Source organism: Salminus brasiliensis, chromosome 10 (assembly GCF_030463535.1).
Source record: "Salminus brasiliensis chromosome 10, fSalBra1.hap2, whole genome shotgun sequence".
Lineage (NCBI taxonomy): Eukaryota > Metazoa > Chordata > Actinopteri > Characiformes > Bryconidae > Salminus > Salminus brasiliensis.
In genome coordinates, this window is record NC_132887.1 from 14,592,402 (window position 1) to 14,614,458 (window position 22,057).

At 41.0% G+C, this 22,057-nt stretch overlaps 1 protein-coding gene across 3 annotated transcripts; it reads right to left on the reverse strand.

The window, feature by feature from the left end:
* mgaa (MAX dimerization protein MGA a) lies at nt 1-21,754 on the reverse strand. 3 transcript variants are annotated; one of them, XM_072689381.1, is made up of 25 exons: nt 21,452-21,754; nt 15,976-17,127; nt 12,115-13,957; nt 11,909-11,978; nt 11,687-11,797; nt 10,893-11,021; nt 10,677-10,775; nt 9,786-10,531; nt 9,410-9,698; nt 9,078-9,247; nt 8,834-8,947; nt 8,378-8,414; nt 7,776-8,209; nt 7,381-7,642; nt 6,917-6,997; nt 6,039-6,314; nt 4,903-5,768; nt 4,657-4,790; nt 4,500-4,539; nt 4,258-4,386; nt 4,044-4,155; nt 2,900-3,355; nt 2,321-2,446; nt 2,095-2,211; nt 1-1,286 (listed from the first exon to the last, which is right to left on the reverse strand). In XM_072689381.1, the coding sequence occupies exons 2-25, from the start codon at nt 17,055-17,057 to the stop codon at nt 466-468; spliced, it is 8,544 nt and encodes a 2,847-aa protein (XP_072545482.1). In that variant the 5' UTR covers nt 17,058-17,127; nt 21,452-21,754; the 3' UTR covers nt 1-465. The 3 variants fall into 3 exon arrangements, with proteins under 3 accessions (XP_072545482.1, XP_072545481.1, XP_072545480.1); XM_072689380.1 differs by having other exon boundaries at nt 4,500-4,536; nt 6,917-7,120; nt 21,452-21,753; XM_072689379.1 differs by having other exon boundaries at nt 6,917-7,120; nt 21,452-21,753.
* Between the last annotated feature and the right edge of the window lie 303 nt (nt 21,755-22,057).

Here is a 22,057-nt window from a genome sequence, read left to right on the forward strand (position 1 = left end):
CAAATCAAAACTCACCAAACATGAAATTTATTAGTTAAAATTGCTTTCTATAAACCTTAAAACTTAGCTTCAGACTTCGGTTTCCAAAACACTCAAATTCACATTTCTAATTCTCCATATCAACATGCCACAGAACTGGCTGCCTGTCTAAGCAGTAACGGTCCAAGTATAAACAAATTATACAATATTATACACACAAATCTTAAAGATTTGTTTTTTTATTTACAGACACCTCTTTAAAAATAAGAGGAAGAACACAGAAGAAGAAACAGGTTTTCCTACTGCTCAAAATCAGAATACAAACATATTCCTCTCTGCTCTGTTGGAAAATAACAGGCACAAAAAGTACGCAATGCTGATGCAGGGCATGAGGAGATGCACTCTGAAACAAATAAATAACAGACATTCTGTGTACTCTGTAATGCATACATACACACGGGTGAAAAATTCCTGACTGACTGGTCATTACATATGTGCACTACGTAGATTAGGCAGCTGTGTGCCAGGTTTGCTGGCATGAGGATTTACAGTTTTATTCTGCCCACTCTCCTGTGTCTTAAGCCCCAAAGGTGCGAGCTTGGGCATGGGCCGCCATGACACGCCAACTTGCTCCTTCAAAGTGTCTGATGTGGTTCCCCCTCCTGCTTTCATCTGTAGCAGAGGAGGAGGAGATGGGGCATCACTTTTAACTCGGCCATGGTTGCCATCATCGCTGGCTCCTGCAGTGACATCAGACTCTGATGAATTTGGAGGAGAGTCTGACCCAAATATAACTTTGACAAGGTCATCCACCTTAGGAGGAATATCATCTAGCTCATCCTTTGAGGTGGTTGACACCATTAGATCCTCATCTAATCGGAGAAACAAGGGGCTGAGGGAACGTTCATCATCTATGTCTACACCCGCCTTTTTCTCAGTAAGCAGATCAGTCGGTACACTGCTGGCCTTTGTATCACTCGAATCTCCTCCTTGTGGCTGAGAGGGTTCACTGTTGAGCTGCTGATTAAGGAAATCCAGCTCATCAAGCAAGGACATCAGATTTTCTACTTCCGTCTCATTGTTAGCTTTATCTTTCCTTTCTTCCTTTCGCTTGGCTGTAGCATCTGCCATGTTGACCTTAGTACCCTGTTCAGGCTGCTTGGACTCAACCACAGTGTTGCAGCTTGCTTGTGTCTCAACAGGTGGAACGTCTGTCGTCTGCAGAACAACTGGTGGGGTCACAAGCAGCTTCTCTGATTGCACTAAAGAAACCACACTGGAAATCTTGGGGAGGTTTACAGTTTTCCCTGGAATTGGAAAAAAAATAAAAAGCTTATTTACAACATGTTATTATCAAAGCATATAAAAATTTATCTGTTTACACGGATTATGATCTATTTAAACCCAGGGCAGTAATTGAGATAGTAATAAGCTAAATAAGCTCCCTGGACAAAAAAAAATTGTCATCCTGCAGGTTTAGCGGTTTCATAAGGATGATTGGGCAGCAGTGGCAATCCCAGTCTACAGAAAATTCTCATCATAACTGTGGCCAAAACACAAAAGATAGGGACTGCCAGCATGTTTCCCGGCTTGTTAATAAAAATCTGCTTCCAGGCAAGAACACATTTCTGAAAGAATACTCCACAAGGAACTGTACACCATGATCATATAGAGCAGAGTGGCACGCAAGAAGTATTAGTGCTCTTGAGCAGAAGTGCTCACTTCTGCTCAAGAATGATGAGAATTTCCACACATCAAACAAGATGTTTACTCCACTTTATCACCTCTGCTCAATCTCTAAATCCTATTGCACAACACACACATATTTATAATCTTTTCATCCTTGTACAACGCCATCTGCAGGAGATCTTACTACCACCTTAAACACGCAAGGTGGTTAATGTTTTTTATCCAGAGACCTTACATACAAAACGATAATTTATGGGATACTTCCTACTGGGTGGTGATTGTCCCAAGTTAAAATTAAGATAGTTTTTTCTTTATTTTTAGTTTATATATTAAGTAAACTTAGTTTTAATTAAATAAAAAAATGCAATTTAATATTAATAGTTAAATATTTGGAACCAACACATAATGAGCATTTTAGGAAACTACCTGGACTGTTGATTTTAAGTGGGCTAAGGACCTGAGGCTGCAAAACAACTGGAACTGGATTCTCCACTTTTATTGGGTGAGATACGGCAGGAACAGATATAGACACAGCTGCAACACCTTGTTGGTTTAAAGAGGGGAAAAAGTTAGTTAATCAAAGTATGAAATACATGTTAATGTCTGAATGTTATGGGCTGAAATCATGTAAATAACGAGTCTAAGAGCTGACCTGGTGTGGCTGACTGCCTTTCACCTAAAGAAGTGATGCCAATGGGCTGAAGAGGATTACTTATAGTTATGATCTGATTACATGGCACCATGGTTTCCACCAGTGGAATTACTTGAGGAACAAATGCTGAAGAAGAAAAACAAACAAACAAACAAACAAAAAAAAAAACAGGAGACAATAAAATGTAAGGAATAAAAATGACCAACACACAAATAAATAAAGAGTAGTAGAGTTTTTGATTCTATACTGAATTTGCATTCAATGCATCCTTAATTATGTTAAGCAAAATGTTCTTATCTCCAGGCAGAGAGAACAGGATTGGTGGCCAAAGAAGACTAATGAGCACCCTTCTCAATGTGGGATCCACCTTGAGGAGGGACTGACATTGACTGAATTTGTGACCAGTGACGTCTAATGTTTTCATGTAAGAAAATGAATATTCATTTACTAATTTTGTAAAAATATGTAAAGGCCAAAGGGAATTCAGAAAGCCCAGACAATTATATTTTCCACCACTAGCTAGCACCTGCCCTAGGTTTGACTGGCACAAAACATGTATTATAATTTCCCCTCACCAACCTTGCTCTTTATCTGGAGAAACTGGCAGGGATTGAGACTTGCTTCGGGACAGGATGTTAGGTCTTGTTCTCTCGCGTAGCAACAAAGCTGGAGGAAGATGCCTTTCCAGAAGTGGTTTGGCCGCCTGACTGGGTCTCCCTATGGAATCTTTCCCTTTTTTCTCAGCTTCAGACAATTTCTGCTTAGCACTGAAATTTATGTCCTGGGACCCCAGCCTTTTCTGTCTGATGATACTAAGGTCCACTGGCTTGGAGTTAGAGGAAAGCTTAACACATCTATGCACGGTATCTTTCACATTGTCCTTGGACTGCAGCCTGTTCTGTTCTGTCCTGACATCAATGAGCGAGTGCTTTGGGACTGGCTGTGTTGTATTTCTTGCCATGTCTTGGCTCTCCAGGGATTTCTGTTTAGTGATGATTTCGCGCAGCTTCCAAGAGATGGATTCCTTAGTCTTTCCTGTAATAAGGAACACACCAACATCAGTCAATTATACATTACACAACAAAGAATACATTTTCTTCTGTGTCGAATCTACGCTTATAGCCTACACACAGTTGTGGCCTTGTGCACATTTCCCCAGAAACCTCCACAGACTACAACAACTGAGATTTGTCTGCTTGGTAGCACTGTTTTTCCACATTCACAGCCATTTTTTAATTCAGTATCTACCTGCATTTTCTCATCCGTGTCACTCAGTGGCCAGACAAACACTAAAAATTCACTCTTTCTCTGCCTCAATTAAGTGGCCACACAGATCATCCCCTCCGTCGCCATCTCTTTGTTTTGTTGCAGACATTTTGAGAAAGCAACAACAGCTAAAAGTAATCAACCAGCAAGATTCTCTTGATTTGAAGCAACTGCCTTTACTGTACAGACCTTTACTCGCGACACACAACAATCCACATGCCCACGCACTCCTCACCCCCACCCCCATCTCTGAGCTTGTCCAGAAATGCTGTGTGTACACTTTTCAACTGTAGGGGGAGCTCAGGATCAAGAAATATTAAATTTTATCTAATGCTGCTTGAAGACTGAGGACAGTGATGTTTAGGTTTTATGAGTCTGCAGTCCTTAGATTATAACAAGTCTACACAAACTGTAGAGGAATTAATACATGCCAGATAGAAAATTAAACCTGACGCACCAGATAACTGAGAAGCTAGGTGAAGGTAGTACGCCCTTTTCTTCTTCAGCTCTTCTTCCAATTTTTCCAGCTCATCTGTTTGTTTAGAAAGAGTGTGGATTTCATCGCAGGCCTAAAAAAGAAGCAAAGACAGACAGAACGACAATTTTGAGAATAAATTACTATGTTCATAATAATGAAAGGACAATGCTAATATTTGTTTTGTCCAACCAACCAGTTTGAGAATTGTCATTTTGGAGGCTTTGCTATCCTCAAGATTTATGGTCATTTGCAACTTGTGAAACCACTCTTTAAGACAGCTGCGCCTCTCCATTTCCTGCTCCTTCAGCTTCTGCTTCCTATGCTAAAGAAGGAACAGCCAAGTTTCATTTATTATTATTTCATTAAAATCAGCACATAGTTATGCATAATTTTGTTGTAGTTATAGAAGTAGAAGAATTAGTGGTAGGGACATACCAAAGCCTTGTCATGCTCCTTTAATGGACTTTGATCACTGCTGAAATTAAACAAGAGAAAAGAAGATTTACTTTGGCTTTAATTTTGAGGATTAAAACAAAGGATTGGAGGATTGGAGTAGGATACAAAAATGGTACAACAATGGTTTTCTACACACTTTGGTTCAGTATTCTTCTCATCCCGTTCTTCACATGTTTCAATATCAACTAGCTCATCAGCCTCCTTCTGTTCTAAATCCTGCATACGTAAAACCACAGATCTTCGTTTCTGGTTCTCCTCCCCATCAGAATCCTAGAACATAAGGCAGTGAGAGTGAGACAGAAGACAAAACAAGAATTACTACACAATCAAAAAGTATTGTGGTGTATATATATGTATATAATTTTTTTTTTTAATACCTTACCGTGTCTATATAGAGATCTTCCTGGTCACTGGTGTTGGATTCGTCGTACATGTCAGAGTCTTCGGTTAACTCTGAATCAATCTCATCTTCCTGCAGATCTCCAGATAACTCTGCCTTAGACTTGCCAACAGGCTCAGGCCCTAAGGTTGCATCGGTGTCAGATTCATCTTCCTCAATAGGAGCAAATTCCAACACATCTTCAGGGAGCATCTTTGGAGAACAGGCATCTGCACTTGAATCATCTTTAGGGACATGTCCAGGCTTTTCACGTGAGGTGCTGGTCTTCTTTGCCTCAAAGGTGTAGCAGTGGTCTTCAAGAACCACACTTTCAGAAGACTTTTCTGAGCAATTAGAGGATTGAATATTCTGTTTTGAACCCTCTGCCTGAACAGGGGTAATGTGGACACTGCTGTCGGCTTTCATTTCCAGGCTGTCCTGATTCTGTGTGGTTAAGGAACTAATCAAAATAAAGCCCCTATTTGCAGGGCCAGGGTTCAAAGTGTTTTTTGTTGATAAAGTGGTCACTGTAATACTAGGATTTTTTGAATCCTTGAGAACAGCCTGAGGTACAATTTTAACAATGCCTGTGCCAGAACATTCAATGATTCTTGGGACTAAATTCAGAGTACTGGGTTGGCTCAACTTGGTGCTAGAAAGAGAAGCAACTGTTTCAGCCACAGAAGCAGTAATGGCTTTAGTTGTACTGACTGTTGTAGTACTGTGTACGACTGCTGAAGTACTGTGTACTGGGGTTGGATTCTGAGCTTTCAGTAGAAGAGTAGAGGAGGTGGCAGGACTGGATGAAGTGAAAGAACTGCCATTTTGAGGCTTACTGGCAGTAGTGGCAGGAAAACGGACAATGGTGGCTACAAAAGACAAGTGCAGAGAAAAAAATGAAGTAACAAGAAAAGAGTAACTTCTACTTTATGTGAAGATACCTTAGGTGCAGCCAATTTGTATAACTTATGGTTCAACTGGTTTGCATTATCTGAATTATCCTTTTTATTAAATACAATTATCAGAATCATTTTTCATTGTAAATGAAGGCATCATCAGAATCATTACTCTTATCTAAATTCATTTTATTTGTTAGATTAAAATAGTCACTAAACAAAAATGTGAATCCAAACACTTACTTTGCCTGGGTAAGAGGGCCCTGAACTGGTTGAGGGGAACCAGCTGGATGAGCTGACCATTGGGATTGCGATAGAGTGTGCTCCCATTTGCTGTCTTTAACATCTGAAATACCATCTTCTGGCCTGGAACTGGTGGTTGAACAGATGTTACAGGCTGCATCAACCTGACTCCACCACCAGGGGTCACTGTGTGAGAGCCAGCAGTAGTGATCACAACAGTCTTCTTTACTGATGCAGTTGATGCAGACACTGGTATTGACTTAATGGTGGGGCCATCTGATCAAAAAAAGGATGAGAATCCATATCAGAATAAGCATTTCTGAAACCTTGCTTTTCACAGAGGATATACTTGTATATCTAATGGTCTCTATGGAACAGACAAGACAAGCAATCAAAGAAGGAAAATCTTTATATTAATTAAAAAAAACTATTTTTAAGGAAGTTTTGAAGGCAAAGTTGTCAACTAAGAATATAGTAAGAACCCAATCAAACACCACTTGAAGAGCAATATTCACTCAGAGTACTCTAGCAATGGATTCACAACTTGTGGGTAACGTAGTTCAAAACCCTTGTAGGCAGGGCTGAGCAAATATGGTTTGAGAAATCTGATACAAGAGAATCATTTTAAAGAAAGGGGGAGCCTCTTACTTAGCCTTTAGCATGGACACCAGACCACTTTTCTTATGTTTTATTAAAAGTAGTTTTCACGAAAGACACAGAGGGGCATATCAGCGAAATTACCTACTACTATTTTCTATGGTTTTTGCCATAGAAACAATAAATGCACGGTTAAAGGTCATGTAAACGTGGGTGCTACTGCCTGCAACTGAAGATACAGGCATTGTGGCCACTGAACTTATTATGAAAGCTAGAGGTACCTGTGAGGCCAGATGCGGCAGCTGCTTGGGAAGTCACATTTGCATTTTGAGGTGCGTTGGAGGACACAGAGACATCAGTCACTGAAGAGGAAGAGGGTTTGATAATATTTTTACAAGTACTAGTGCTGGGCAGCTTTTGTTGTTGGGAGTTCATATGGTTGATCACAACTTGGGTGAAGACCGTTCCCACTGGGGGCTTGGTCACTGTACAAAAACATTAATTGAAGAGGTGGTTATTTTTATCCTAACATATCCCTGAAGTCTCTCTGTATTACAATAATGTGTTTTGCATACTTTTATACAACAAGGTCCTGTCGTAGTTTTGTTTTCCAGGAAACTATATTCATAAGAAAGGACTTCAATGACTTAAACAAAAAAACTTAAATTGCCCCAAAAGAACGAACCTACACAAAAAAAAATCTGTATGTGTGTTAAAAATCAGACAGTTTAATCAGTTGTCTTACCTTTGGGCTTGACCGACATGACAACTGAAGGTGTGCTGGTAACAGAACTTGTAGTAGCCACAGCAGTTGTGGTGGTGGTAGTAGTAGTGGTAGGTGCTGTAGGAGACGTTGTCAAAACGGTGGCTGTGGTTACAGTCTTCGAGGCATTTTGGTTAGCCAGGCAAACCCTTCCTGTGATATAAGCAGCCAGTCTATTGGCTGGGTGCAAAGCCCCCATCTGGCCCAGTTCTAGCTTGGCTTGAGGGTATGGTTTTCCATTTACCTACATATATATAAAATAAACAAACAAACAAAACAGTAAAAAGTTAAATTTAGTATTGACAAGAATTTTGTAACAATTTGAAAACTTTTAACAGTCATTTCTGACAAGCTTTAAAATGGTAGTGTATACATGCCGTTATCTGCCCTGAAGCACCAGGAGGCTTTTTCTCAGCCTTTAGTAAACCTGCAGGAGTGACATGGGACAGAAGAGGGAGGCCTTTCACTTCACTCTTCCCTATGGTCTTAAACAATTGGTCTTCTAGCTGTTTTATCCTCTCGTTCTCTTTATTCTTTTGGACGTTCTTTTGAAGATTGGGCTGAGAGATGGAAATTTTGTATGTGATTGTGGATCCTTTGTCTGTCTCTTGGACAGTCTTAGATATGGGCTCGATTTGGTACTTTCCAACCCAGAAAGGGTGCCTCAGTCGGTCCTGAGCCATACGCTCGCACACCACACGCAAAACGACATTCCTGCTGCCTGCTGTTGTCCACTTGCACTTGGACACAATTTCCAGCCGTTTGGTAGGGCCGAACAGAGCAGGTGGTCGAAGTTCTCCTTCTTCCATCTCTGCAACACAAAAGTCCACAAGATGTTTCAATGAGCTTTAAAAAAAAAAATCATTTGAACACGAGAACAGCTTTCCATTTTTTTAATCATTACCTAAACATGGACACTTCTGATCAATATTTAGATTTCTCTCAATCTTCAATTACTATTCAGTGCACTAATACTGACCTTCTATGGAGTCCTTTGGACCAGGATGTGGACCACCCTGTTTAAACAACGAAAATATCAAGTTACGGCAAACGCTCCCCCGCACTACTGTTCAAAAGTTGTGTGTTATTCAGTTGCGAATAAATATATAATTACAAATAAATAATTATAATATCCAGTTTTAAAATAACTGGTAGATAACTATGAATATATGGAGAATAAATAACACTTTCATAAGTGGCCACAATGAAGAATATAGCTATAGTAATGATTCTAAAATAACATCAAGAATAAAACAAGTTGTAGTGCAGAATGTGTCAAAAGTGGATCAAATCTCAAAGCAGATGTCCTAAAAAAAAAAAAAAAAAAAAAAAACCCAACTACAAATAAAATCATCACAAAACTGTCTAAACAGACATGTATTATAGTGAGAGATTCCAAGGTGTAACTACTGATCAATCAACATTAGATTCTCACTTTTGTGCCCTGTTGATCTGCATTAGGCAGATCTTTCCTGCAAAATGGTCTCACACGAGCACACGCCAGACTCTCCTTGTTTCCTCGCATCGTGCTCATCCCTCTTCCATGTGTCTGGAGACAGAGGAGTTTATTTAAAGAATATATATATATAATCTAGCTTAGTGTCCCCAGTGTCCTCCACACACCAATAACAGAAATTATTCACAGAGGGTAAAAACACATTAATAAATTACACTACCACCTTGCTAGGTTGGGGACAATTCTCCAACTCTTTCTGCAAATCTGGAGAACAATGTGGCCTGGCAGGCAAAGGAACGAAAATACACTCTGGATCAGTGTAATTTTTCTCATAATTCCATAAGCGTTTAACGTGTGTGGCTGGCTCAGGTGCTGCTTCAGGACCAGAGAGAACTGCAAAGACATCATAAAATGATACATCAATTAATTTTATAGACATATTATCTACCTGCTGAGAAGCATTATATATCGGCTGAGAAACAAAATAAATGAAAATTGTTATAACATGAGAAATATATATATTTAATACCTTCAACTTTATATAGGCATACTCACTATAGGCTTTCTTCCTCTTTTTTTTCTTTGTCATATCATATCCCTTTTCATCTTGTTGATCTTCAGATACAGCTGCCCCATTTGAATTTTCATTCTTAGTAGGATTTCTTAAGAGGACAACTTTACGTCGAAGGCAGTCGCAACCCAGCATGCACTGTGGTTTGCCACAGTGGTGCTGACGCCTGTCCTGAGCCAGACTAGCACATACACACCCCAATCTGCAAAAGTCGTTCAGGCAAGGGGGGGCACGCCTCTTAATGATGGGAGAAGGGCTGCCTTTTATTTTATCCTGAAACCAAATAGAAAGAGGTGGTAAAAACGAAGAAAGTAAAGTACGACCAAAATGCATGGAGGTTGTTTTAAGCTCAACACATACCTCTGCTGTGACAAGGGAGGATAAAGCAATGGCTGCACGTTCCTCAGTGATGAAGGTACGTCGTTTCCCCTCCCAGACTGCACCATCTTCCACATCCAGTAGTTTAACCACATACTTGGACAAACGCCCCCCTGCTACAGAACCAGGGCTACCAGAGTCCTGGCCCACGGCCGCCACCAATATACTATTTATAGCTTTTCCCTCGGGTCGTACAGATGCTTGTGCGGTCTTGGATCCCTTCTTGGTCTTAATTTTATCCAAAGATTTTTTGCTTGGAGACAGACTAAACGGGGCTGATGTGTATACTGGTTTTGAAGGAACAGACTTCATAGACCTCTTTGAGGAGTTTTCCCCTGTCCTGGGGCCGTCTTTGCTGGAGGTAGCTGTTGGCTTGACTGTGCTGGAGGCTGTTTTTGCTGCACCAGATCTGATGGATTGCCTTGAAGCATTCTTTCCCAACTTTCCAAGCTCTTTGCTTTTAGAGGTCAGTGTCGATTTTGTTGACGCTACAGTAGGACTGAGTGTGTTGGCTGTGGATTGAGGTGCCTGTTTTTTTAACACACTGTCCAGGGTACGAACATAGCTTGTACTTTTGGTGGGGAGCTGGTAGGCAACTGGAGTGACAACAGCTTGGGAAAAGCTGGCAGCTCGTTCATCAATAAGCTTGCCCTCACTTTCCAGATACTCATCGAGCATGTCACTGCAGAAGGCAGAAAGATTCTTTTGCCCGGTGTCCGAGCTGGTACCTATTGCGCGGAATACATAGCTCTGGATTACTTTCTCACTCTCAAGTAATTTAAACATTTTAGACAAGCTTATACAGTTATTTACAAAATCAATCACTAGTTGATACTCCATTAGCATCAATTAATACAAGGTGAGAAGAAGCACCTCCAGGAAGAGCTGATGAGTTTGAGGAGGAAAACTTATCTCTCCAGCCTTTGATTTTAGTGAAGTCAGTCGTTTTTCCTGTCCTAGAAACAAAGGGGACTGGAAAGTCCAAGAAAGAAATATTAAGCACAAAGGGCAGAACTTTAATTGAAAAGTATATGATCATTACAGGTGCTAGTGATTTCTTAAATCATTTCACTGAGCTTTGCTACTCACCCTGTGATGAGGCCGAACTCCCAGAGTTTTCCCCAGGTAAGAGGACAGGAGGAGGAATAGGCAAGCACACACCCAGATACTGCAGATCAATGGCCAGAGAAAGATCCAACAGGTGCAACTTTAGGCCAACTGTAAACACAGTACACACTTAGCCACAATATTTATGTTTTAGACAATTCCAATTTCCACCCACTAGTTAGGACATCATCGAAAATCTGTATTATTGGGACCCCCAAAAAAAACCCAACAAAAAATAAACCTGGTCTGTTGACCCAAGACAGGTCAGGTTTACAGATTCTCAGATTCAGATATGCTTTGGCACCAAATGAGCAATGTCAATGTCCCTCAGCAGAAAGATTCATTAGATCAGGCTATGTTTTCCAGTTTTCAATTGTACCATTTTAGTGAGCCTGTGCCAACAGCAGCCTCAGCTGTCTGTTCTTGGCTGACAGAAGTGGAACCTGCCACAGTGGCCCATTTGCCTTCAATGTGTTCAGAGACGCTTTACTGCTCACCACAATTGTACAAAGCAGTTTTCAGAGTTATTGCCTTTCTGTCAGCTCTAATCAATCTGGCCATTCTCTGACCTGCATATGTTACAATGCTGCCACACAACTGGATGATTAAATAATTAATCCTAACTCTTTCTTCATAAAGCAAAGAAGTCCTCTTGTATCCCATACAGAAACACAAAACAACAACAAATACATTTTGAATTACGTGGTTCAACCACTGTGAATAAAATGATCATTCCCTTTCTTAATGGACATTATATATATATCCTATATTCATACCTGCTTGAAGCACAGGGTGAATGACCTGTCTGTGCTTCATCATTTTTAAGTCACGTAGAAGGACCTTTTCTAGTGCATCAATTCTTTCTTCTATACTTTGATGTTTTTCACCTGTTTTTTTTTTCAAAAAGACAATGAGACAAAATGAAAATACAGCTGAACAACACATTTGTAGTGGGAGTTACCATGTAGTTAAACATACAATTGTAATTCATTATTTACCATATATATTTTCTGTTTTCTGTAAAGCTTCTTCTTTAACCTCATCCCCAAGATGAATTTCAAGAGCTTTCTGTTTAAAGAATACATATCACTGAAATGATTATGTGGATAACATACTCAAATAGAACATGTTTGGTTTTATACAATGATTTAAGAAAACCAAACCAATTCTCACAACAAAAAAGCTGAAACTAAGTGGAAATTACCTTTGACATGAAGGAAACAAATAGCTGGCCCTCCACGTCCTCAAGGCTTGGCTGCATTGGGACAGGTATGGGGCCTTCAGCCACCTCTGCATCATCACTGAGCTTACTTTTTCCACCTCTCTTATGCTTCACCTTGGACTTCTTGCTCACATTCTCTGGCTTGGACTGTTTGCCGTCCTTTGAAATGCATGGTTCAGGGGCAGGCGTAAGAGAGGTCAACTCAGTACTGGCACTCTGGCTTCTAAAATGTGAATCTCCAGGACATCCAGGTTTGGTGAAAATTAAACTTACTGGTACTGATTCTAGTACGTCCACAGGTGGTCTTGGTCTATCAAATGATAGGCATGGTGGAAATGGGTCAAGTGACTTTCGAGGAGGTATTGGTCTGTCACAGAACAAGCCAGGTGGAAATGGGTCAGGTGAGGAAGGAGTTGGGCTAGGTATAGAAAACCCTGCAGATGATGGTGACAATGGGACATTGATGTCGTCTTCGGACAAAGGGGACTGATAAGGAGCCTCGGGAACAAATTCGGCACATGGGACAATACAGGAGTCCAAGGTAGCGTCAGCACTGGAATCTGTGGTATTGACATTACTGCAAACAACTTCATTTTGTGGCCCATCGAATACAGAAGCAATGGTCTTAGAAGGTGAACTGGGTGAAGGGGCACAGGGAGCATCAGATAATACTTCTGAGATAGCAACGGTGTCAGTGGTAGCGCCTGAAGAAATGCTATCGGGTACAATATCATTTGCAAATGAAGACAAACTGACAGGTGCATCTTCTTGCTTGGAAACAAGCACTGTATCAGAGGTCATATTTTCTGTGGGGACGGTGACAAAATTAGTGTCAGAATGTAGCGTTGGGGTATTTGTATATTCAGGGTCAAGGTCAGAGTCAGAGTCAGGACCTTGGTCAGGGTCTGCGACAACTAGGGAAGGAGCAGGCCTGAAAGGTATAGTCATGTCTGGTAATGTGGGGGATGTAGTCAATGATGTAGAGGATGATGTAGCTGGCAATAAAGACAAGCATGGAGATACTGTGGTGTTGGCTACAGGACTCGTCGAAGCGGGTGGGGCGGAGGTTTCTGGAGTTGGGGATGCTGCGGTTTGTACATTTGATTGTGTGGTAAGTGTGGGGCTCAGGGATGCTGTAGAGGGTGATACGTTCTCAGCAATTGAAGGGGTTTTACATGATTTTTCAGAGTGTGAAGGTGAACTAGAAGTTTCACATTTTGACTTTGGTCTGGCGGGTCTTGTTTTTGATTTCAACTGCTGTAGAAATAGTGCAAGAAGAGGTAAAGGCACAGGCTCAGCCCGCTTCTTCTTAACTTCTCCACCATCAAGGGGTTTTACCATGGTCTGTGAATCCTCTTTACCATCATTTTTTTCGGCTGTTTCACTTAATGCCGTGTCCACCTTTTCATTTACAAATGCATCAGAGTACTTACTGGAGGAGCAAATTTGCATGTTGGTTGTAATTGAATGACATGAGTCTGTTGTACTTTTAACTGTGGACACGTCTGAGGCGTTTGAGTTTGACACAGTGTTGGCATTCAGTGGCCCTTCTGCTTCAGTGACATTTTTCACATCACTGATTCCACTGCCTTTCTTTAGCTTCTTTTTGTCTTCCGTTACCTCCGTGTCTACCGGTGCAACTGAAAGGTTTTCCAGCTCACCGCCATCAGATGAAGAATCTTTCTTCATCTCTCCTTCAGGCAGACAAACAGTGTTCATCGGCTGGTCACTGCCATCATGGACTTTCTCAAGAGATATCCTTTTTACCTTAACATGAGCTCCCTTAATCAACTCAGACAACCCCTCTGCCAAAGGACGCTTCTTACTGTTAAAATCAGACAAAAAACAGAACTCATAATTAAAACAATTGCAATAAAATCCATTTAACTCTGAAGAAAATAAATACTTTATTTAATGCAGATATATAGTCACTTTTGTTTTAACATCGAACGTTTGTTGCAGAACCTTTTACTGCGTTCCATTTGAACTAGGAGGTAGGATTTTCTGAGTTCCAAGTAAGAAATTCAATTGAACACCCCCGCAAGTCGGATTGCATACTTGTGAAAGTCAGGGGAGCCTCACAAACACAGCGTTAGTAATAAGACAATACAGTTTATCAGCACTTTTATCTATTAATGTTTCATTAAATCAGTTGTCCATTCAGTACTGTCCAACATCTATCTGAGGACGTGTTTCCATGATGTTTGGATGCACAAAATTCCATATAAAGCATTATCAACTGGTATCGCCAACAGTGAAATCGTGTACATTTACTGGAATGTTTAACTGGATCGCAGTGAACTCAGATGTGAGATCATTTCCAGTTCTGTCATCAAACTTCTGATGTAAATAGAACACAGCACTTATTCTGGCAAGTCCAGCTTCCCAACACCTAACAAATAAGGTGTTGTAAAGCTATATCTACCATAAGATATTTCTAAAAAGAATTCAACCCTTTGAATATATTTTCTTTTAGCACTTCTAAAAATGGAATCATGGTTAACATATTTTGGCTTTTTGACAAGAATTTGCTAAATTAATAATAATAATAATAATAATAATTTAGATAAGGCCTGCTGCTGACAAGCATCCCCACAGCATGATGCTACACAGAGGGGATGGTGTATCTGTGGTGATGTGCGGTGTTTGGTGTCAAACAGAGCATCTAATCTGATGGCCAAAAAGCTCAATTTTGGTCTCATCGGACAAAAGAACCTTCTTCCAACTGACCTCTGAGTCTCCCACATGCCTTTGGGCAAACTGTAGTGGAGATGTAATTTTCTTCGCTACTCTCCTAACAGCTGTTGTCAGCAGAGTCTCTCCCATCTCAGCTGTTGAAGCTTTTTCAGAGTAGTCATAGGTGTCTCGGTGACCTCCTTCACTAGTCTCTCAGTTTGTGAGGATGGTTTGCTCTAGGCAGAATTACACATGTACCATATTTCTTCCATTTTTGGAATGTATTAATGATGGCTTTAACTTAACACCAAGTCAAGAGACTTGTATAGTCATTTCAGCTCCGTACAAGTACACAGTGAAATGAAATTATGTTTTTTCCAGAACAAGGGTGCAACATGGAACATGGGGATGATCAGTGACATGGACGTTTTGGTATTTTTACTCTTCAATAACCCTTTTTCTCTTTTTGATCTTTAGTGTTCTTCATGGTGTATTTGTAGCTAGGAATACTGATTGAAAGCTGACTAAATCTTCCAGAGGGATGTCTTTATACTGTGGTCTCCGTTTTACTAAATGTGAGACTACAAGCAACTATTGCCTGGACCTCTTGAATTAGATCAGTAACTTTAAATGGAATACATATTTATGCAATCATTATCTTATCTACTACGAACGATTTTAATGTTTAAAGCAATTTCCAGAAGGCAGTAACTGTAGCACCAAGAGTCTTTCGTAAGGACTACGGACAGAAGAAACCTGCAATGTTGTGCGTTCTGCTGCTATTGACAATTTCTAAAAATGTAAAAAAGGCAACTTAGAATTTACTATTTATCAGCAAATAACATTAACTAGTAATATAAAGTGCACTCCTATTTTCTTTGTTTCTAATTTAGATGCTTCAAGAAAATTTGTATCCCAAACACTGCAGGATTAGCCACTACACTCTTAAAGATGGAAGGGAAAGATGGTTCTTTAGAGCGGTGTCTAGAAAAGTTTTAGAAACACATTTACATTTTATTTTTATAAATGAGATGTCAAAATGAAGAGCCTTTTACCAATTAAGAACCATACATTTAAGCAATAAATAAACGTGTTTTAAAAATGGAAGAAAGAAAACAAAATGGAAACATTGAGAACTGATGCCCTAAAAAACTGAAGGAGGCTTACCTACAACTTTTCTCAAGTTCAGCAGACGTGGAAATACCACCGCTCACAGATTTAAGGTCTTCCTCAGCAGCGACAGGCAGGGATTGTCCTTTGAGGGCTTTTCCAGCAGCGTTCCTCTTGGCAAATAAGGTCTTAAGATTGTTCAGGGTTGTAGTCTCTCGACTGGGTTTCGCTTCACTCTCCACTGTTTCAGTGGGAAGTCCATTTTTGGGCTTGCAAGATCTGGAGTTGTTCGCATCATCTCTGAAGCCTTTCGCAAAAGGATTGTAATCAATTTTAAGCTGGGTGATGCACAGATTCTGGTAAGCTGTGACTGCAAAGAATTCTGTCTGAGGAAAACTAAAAGTTATAACATCCGGCCCGTTTAGCTCAACAGCGTCTGTGGTTTTATCTGCAGGTACAATGTGAAGACGAGGAAGGTACCGGTGCATAGAGTTTATTATAATATGACTCTCTTGGTCCAAGGGGTTGTTGGTGAGCTTCAGTTTATAGAAGGAAACAGGATTCTGCATCCAATCAAGGCCAGTTGCAGGTGACTCAGGATGTACAAAAGAGCGTACAATATGTGGATCCGCTTTCCCATTGGTCTCCCACCGTCTGTCGCTCCACTTGTAGCGGTGGTTATCTACTGGATGCATATCCATTATGAACGTATACCTCTGGAATGGTTCCAACCCAGAGATGCGGAAACGGCAATAAGGGAACATTCGCCGCCCTTGCTTGGTCAGAATCATTTCAGTTTGGCATCTGTAAAACTCATTCCACATATTATTGTTGTCCAAAGTGACAGTAATGCCTTTACAAGTGATCTCTGCTGGCAAGTGCTGATTACTGCTGTTGGTGCCTGCCATGGCTGACAAAGACATAGATGATAATTTTTGAAAGCCAACAGTGGATGTCCCCAAAGACCTGGTGTCCTTATTAGCCAAGATAGCTCCTTCGGCCTGTCCTCCACCTCCAGGATGTAACGGCTTAAGGACAACAAAAAGTGAGTGAGGGGAAGAAGTTTGAGGTGCCAGTGCAGATGTGGTCATGCCGTCCTGGTGAATCACCATTATGGCCTGATTGTCTGTGATGGCCATTGGAGTGTTGGAGTCATCTGAAGCGTTTGAAACACCTTTACCTCAGACTCATGTTTGATCTTTCAACATCCTTCAACAAAAATGAGAAATATAAAGTTTGATCAAGAACTGCTCATCATGGCAATTTCTAAACATGTTGAGCATAGTTACATTGTGTTATGTTAACAACAGTGCATTCTAGTCTTATTTTTTATCATAACTAAAGTAATAGCTTCCCAAACATTGTTCAACAAGAACACTGAAACTGCCTTTAGTACATTGTACACCCTCACATCAAACAGAATTTATTATTCCTTGATGATACTGGATAGGTGAGAGAACGTACAAAAGGATGCAAGACTGAAGAATGTGGAGAGATTCTAGACGGATGAACAAAGGTCTTGGTTTGTGCTTGTGACCTGTTCCCACAATTATTTGAGATAATTGTGTAATTGATGAATTGTGTGTGCATAATGATTGCTGTCCTTCAGGAAAATTCAACCATGACCCAATTACAGCCAAAGTTTGATCTGTAATGTCCAGAAGGAGTCCATGATGCCATGCATCATAAGATTCTCAGTACGTTGGGGAAGCTGGACCCTGCACATCACCGATCCACCACCATACTTCACCAGGGGGAATAAGTACATCTTTTTTTACTTAAATTTATTTATTTATTTATTTATTTTACTTTTAACATTTATTTATTTATTTATATTTTTTTGTACAACAAACTAACCTCCGGTGCTTGACTGGAATTGCATTTAATGGATGAGAGTTTTTTGCACGTAGTTCTGGTGACAATTGGCAATTTTTTGTTGTCTGTTGAATTATCAGTTGTCTGTAACTGTAACCTCTAACCTGTACTTTAGGAAACATGGCAAAACATGGAGAAGAGCTTGGCACACAAGCCACCCCTTCATTGTGCATGGGGGCAAAATACACATGGTTCTCTTCTAATCAGGTTCACTATATAGTACAGGCCAAAAGTTTGGATACATCTTCTCATTCAATGCGTTTTCCGACTATTTACATTGTAGATTCTCACTGAAGGCATCAAAACTATGAATGAACACGTGTGAGTTATGTACTTAACAAAAAAAGGTGAAATAACTGAAAACATGTTTTATATTCTAGTTTCTTCAAAATAGCCACCGTTTGCTCTGATTACTGCTTTGCACACTCTTGGCATTCTCTCAATGAGCTTCAAGTGGTAGTCACCTGAAATGGTTTTCAGGTGTGCCTTATCAGGGTTAATTAGTGGAATTTCTTGCTTTATCAATGGGGTTGGGACCATCAGTTGTGTTGTGCAGAAGTCAGGTTACTACACAGCCGACAGCCCTATTAGACAACTGTTAAAATTCATATTATGGCAAGAACCAATCAGCTAACTAAAAAAAACAAGTGGCCATCATTACTTTAAGAAATGAAGGTCAGTCAGTCTGGAAAATTGCAAAAACTTTAAATGTGTCCCCAAGTGGAGTCACAAAAACCATCAAGCGCTACAGCAAAACTGGCACACACGAGGACCGACCCAGGAAAGGAAGACCAAGAGTCACCTCTGCTTCTCAGGACAAGTTCATCCGAGTCACCAGCCTCAGAAACCGCAAGTTAACACCAGCTCAGATCACAGACCAGTTGAATGCCACACAGAGTTCTAGCAGCAGACCCATCTCTAGAACAACTGTTAAGAGGAGACTGCGCAAATCAGGCCTTCATGGTCAAATAGCTGCTAGGAAACCACTGCTAAGGAGAGGCAACAAGCAGAAGAGATTTGTTTGGGCCAAAAAACACAAGGAATGGACATTAGACCAGTGGAAATCTGAGCTTTGGTCTGATGAGTCCAAATTTGAGATCTTTGGTAATTTGATCTTTGAGAAAAGGTAAACGGATGGATTCCACATGCCTGGTTCCCACTGTGAAGCATGGAGGAGGAGCTGTGATGGTGTGGGGGTGTTTTGCTGGTGACAATGTTGGGGATTTATTCAAAATTGAAGGCACACTGAACCAGCATGGCTACCACAGCATCCTGGAGCGACATGCCATCCCATCTGGTTTGCGTTTAGTTGGACCATCATTTTTTTTTTTCAACAGGACAATGACCCCAAACACACCTCCAGGCTGTGTAAGGGCTATTTGACCAAGAAGGAGAGTGATTGAGTGCTGCGGCAGATGACTTGGCCTCAACAGTCACCGGACCTGAACCCAATCGAGATGGTTTGGGGTGAGCTGGACCGCAGAGTGAAGGCAAAGTGGCCAAGAAGTGCTAAACACCTCTGGGAACTCCTTCAAGACTGTTGGAAAACCATTTCAGGTGACTACCACTTGAAGCTCATTGAGAGAATGCCAAGAGTGTGCAAAGCACTAATCAGAGCAAACGGTGGCTATTTTGAAGACACTAGAATATAAAACATGTTTTCAGTTATTTCACCTTTTTTTGTTAAGTACATAACTCCACATGTGTTCATTCATAGTTTTGATGCCTTCAGTGAGAATCTACAATGTAAATAGTCATGAAAATACAGAAAACACATTGAATGAGGTGTGTCCAAACTTTTGGCCTGTACTGTAGTTCTAAGTTCTTAAAAGATTTGAATAATTTCTGCAACATTGAAAAATCATATTTGCCCAGAAATGCTTATGCTTTTAGACCTTCTGAATATTTACACTGTAATGACAATACCCTCTAGCCTTGATTATTCATAAGTTTATTTGCCATATTGTAAATAATGCTGTACGTTGTAAAATGTCTTCTCAGAACTAAAGATCTTGACTTACATTGGAATTCCAACTCACAACACTGTAGTTTAGACATTTAGTATGACACTCATCAATTTGTATAAATGATTTAAGCAATTCTGAAAAGAATGTGCCTCTTTCCTGTATAATATGCATTTACAATGCACTAATTGTGGAAGGTTGGTTGCCAACTACATTGACATTTGCATGGACTCTTAACTGTTGATGGTATAATTGCTGTTCTTATTACTATTGTTATGACATTATCAGTATACCTAAGCATAACAGTCTTATGTGGTGGTACAGTGACTTTTTATTAATGATTTGTTGTTCTGAGCAGGAGAGGATAGATCCCCCTTGTCAGTCTTGGTTCTTCCCAACTTGAAGGGAGGGAGTTGGTTCTCACCAGGAGTTTTATGTTTGTGTTTTTGTAGTCTTACTAACAGATTTGTTAAGTGGTTTTGCCACATCAGTTGTAGAAGCCATAAACAAACCAATTAAAATATTATGTGATGTAATGTGTCCATGTGTCCAAGGAAGAAAACTTACAGCATTGCTAGGGTCTCTAATTTAGAGTATCTCAATTTGATCAAATAAATCATAACTGGGCTGATGGGTGGGCACTTTGTGAAGCAGTTCAAACATTTGGCAACCGCCAATCAGTCTATAGTTTGTGAGAAATTTACTGGGGGCAATTTTAAGATAATATTGGGCAGCAACGATCACCTCACCATGACTGAAACTACTAAAGCTAATGGCAGATTCATGACTTGGGTTTTTTTTAGTGGTGCGCATGCTTTCATATAACTTCTGGAACTCAGGAGCGCAGTTTTACATACAAGATTAGACTTGAGATTTTTGGCACAAAGCTCATGGACAAATCTGACTGGATACTACCTTTAGCCATATTCAGATAAACCGACACTCTACAGAGCTAGCGCTCATTCAGCATGGCGAGTCGACTTCCATATCAAATGTGTCTCACTGTTACATTACTCCACTTGGGGACAGATGATCGTTAGCACTGGGGGTTACATGAACTGTTCATTAATCTTTACCAGCACTAAAACAGACAGTGTCTGAGAGGTAAACCAGTTCTCCAGCTCTTTGGGAGTGTGAAAAATGGCGGACACTATTCAAATTCGGGAGACCGGCTCGGATGGATGGGATAAATGCCGCCATGTTAGCTAAGCAAGAGTTTCCCCGCTGTTTTACTGCAGGTATGCTAAACCTTTTAGCGCGATACTGAGCTCGTGGTTACGATTTGTACTCCCTCAAATGTTCCGAGTTTAACCAGCTTCAAATGAAACGTATCGGATTACGCCAATTAGGGTGTAATTTCACGTCGCTGCCCGTCGGCTAACCGGAGTACTATCCATGTTGTTTATGCGAACCGAGCATCCACTACTTCCGCAGCTCGACTTCACACTTCTTTGTTTTGGTCTGCGTCGCTTCCCATGACTTCCCATGAGCGCGCGCTAGCTTACTTCACCACGAGGCCTACGGGAGAGGCAGCAACCCAAATCACGAACCCCTGCTTACAAGCGCAGGTCTTACTCATCAGAGGTGTCCCTCTTACTTCCTATTATTTATTGCCCGCTGGTTTTGAGGCCACACAGCGGTGCAGTCACAGTACAACCGGCGCTCCACAGACAAAAACACAAGTTTCAAATCACCTCTGAGTCGGGGACGTCGAGTTATTGTCGCCGACGTCGCTGCCTCGGAGGCCGGAGAAACGTGCACGTTGAGCAGCGCCGAATGGCGGGTGAATCGCAAAGCGAGCAAAAGATGGGCAGGAACCTGAACACGGGGGTCTGCTCCTCTGTAGGCGCGCGTTTTAAAGCCCACACCGAAGCGTTACCTCTCACACGCAACGTGCACCGCTCCTCCAGTCAGCCATTATGTCGTCCCCCTGTTTTGCCTGTATTGCGCTCAAAATATCATACCGTGCGTCTCACCCTCTAAACTGTACGTGCGTGTTGTGACGCACGACGCCGCGGCTCAAACAGCGCAGGGCGCGTGCACGCAGCGTGTTCGCGCGCGACCACGTGGTCGAAAACAAGAGAATGCGCATGCGCTTACTTAACACTTCGCCTGTGTCTGCGCGCTAGCTGGTCTTGATGCAGGAAAGGGGGTCTGGCTGCTGGATGGAGATTTGGAGCTTCGGAGCTTCAGAAACAAGAACGACCCGATTCTCCTTTGGCATGACGTTATTTTAAGCCGATGGCGCTCACAACCAGCGTTTTACTGCTCAAACCCAAGGAGAAACATCGACCGTGGCT

Coding starts and splice junctions, on each gene's coding strand:
- mgaa (XM_072689379.1), bottom strand. CDS start 17,057: ATGGCCATCACAGACAATCAGGCCATAATGGTGATTCACCAGGACGGC. Junction 8,210..8,377: donor TCCAAAGGACTCCATAGAAG/GTCAGTATTAGT, acceptor TTTGTGTTGCAG/AGATGGAAGAAGGAGAACTT. Junction 4,540..4,656: donor GAGAAGAATACTGAACCAAA/GTGTGTAGAAAA, acceptor GTTTAATTTCAG/CAGTGATCAAAGTCCATTAA.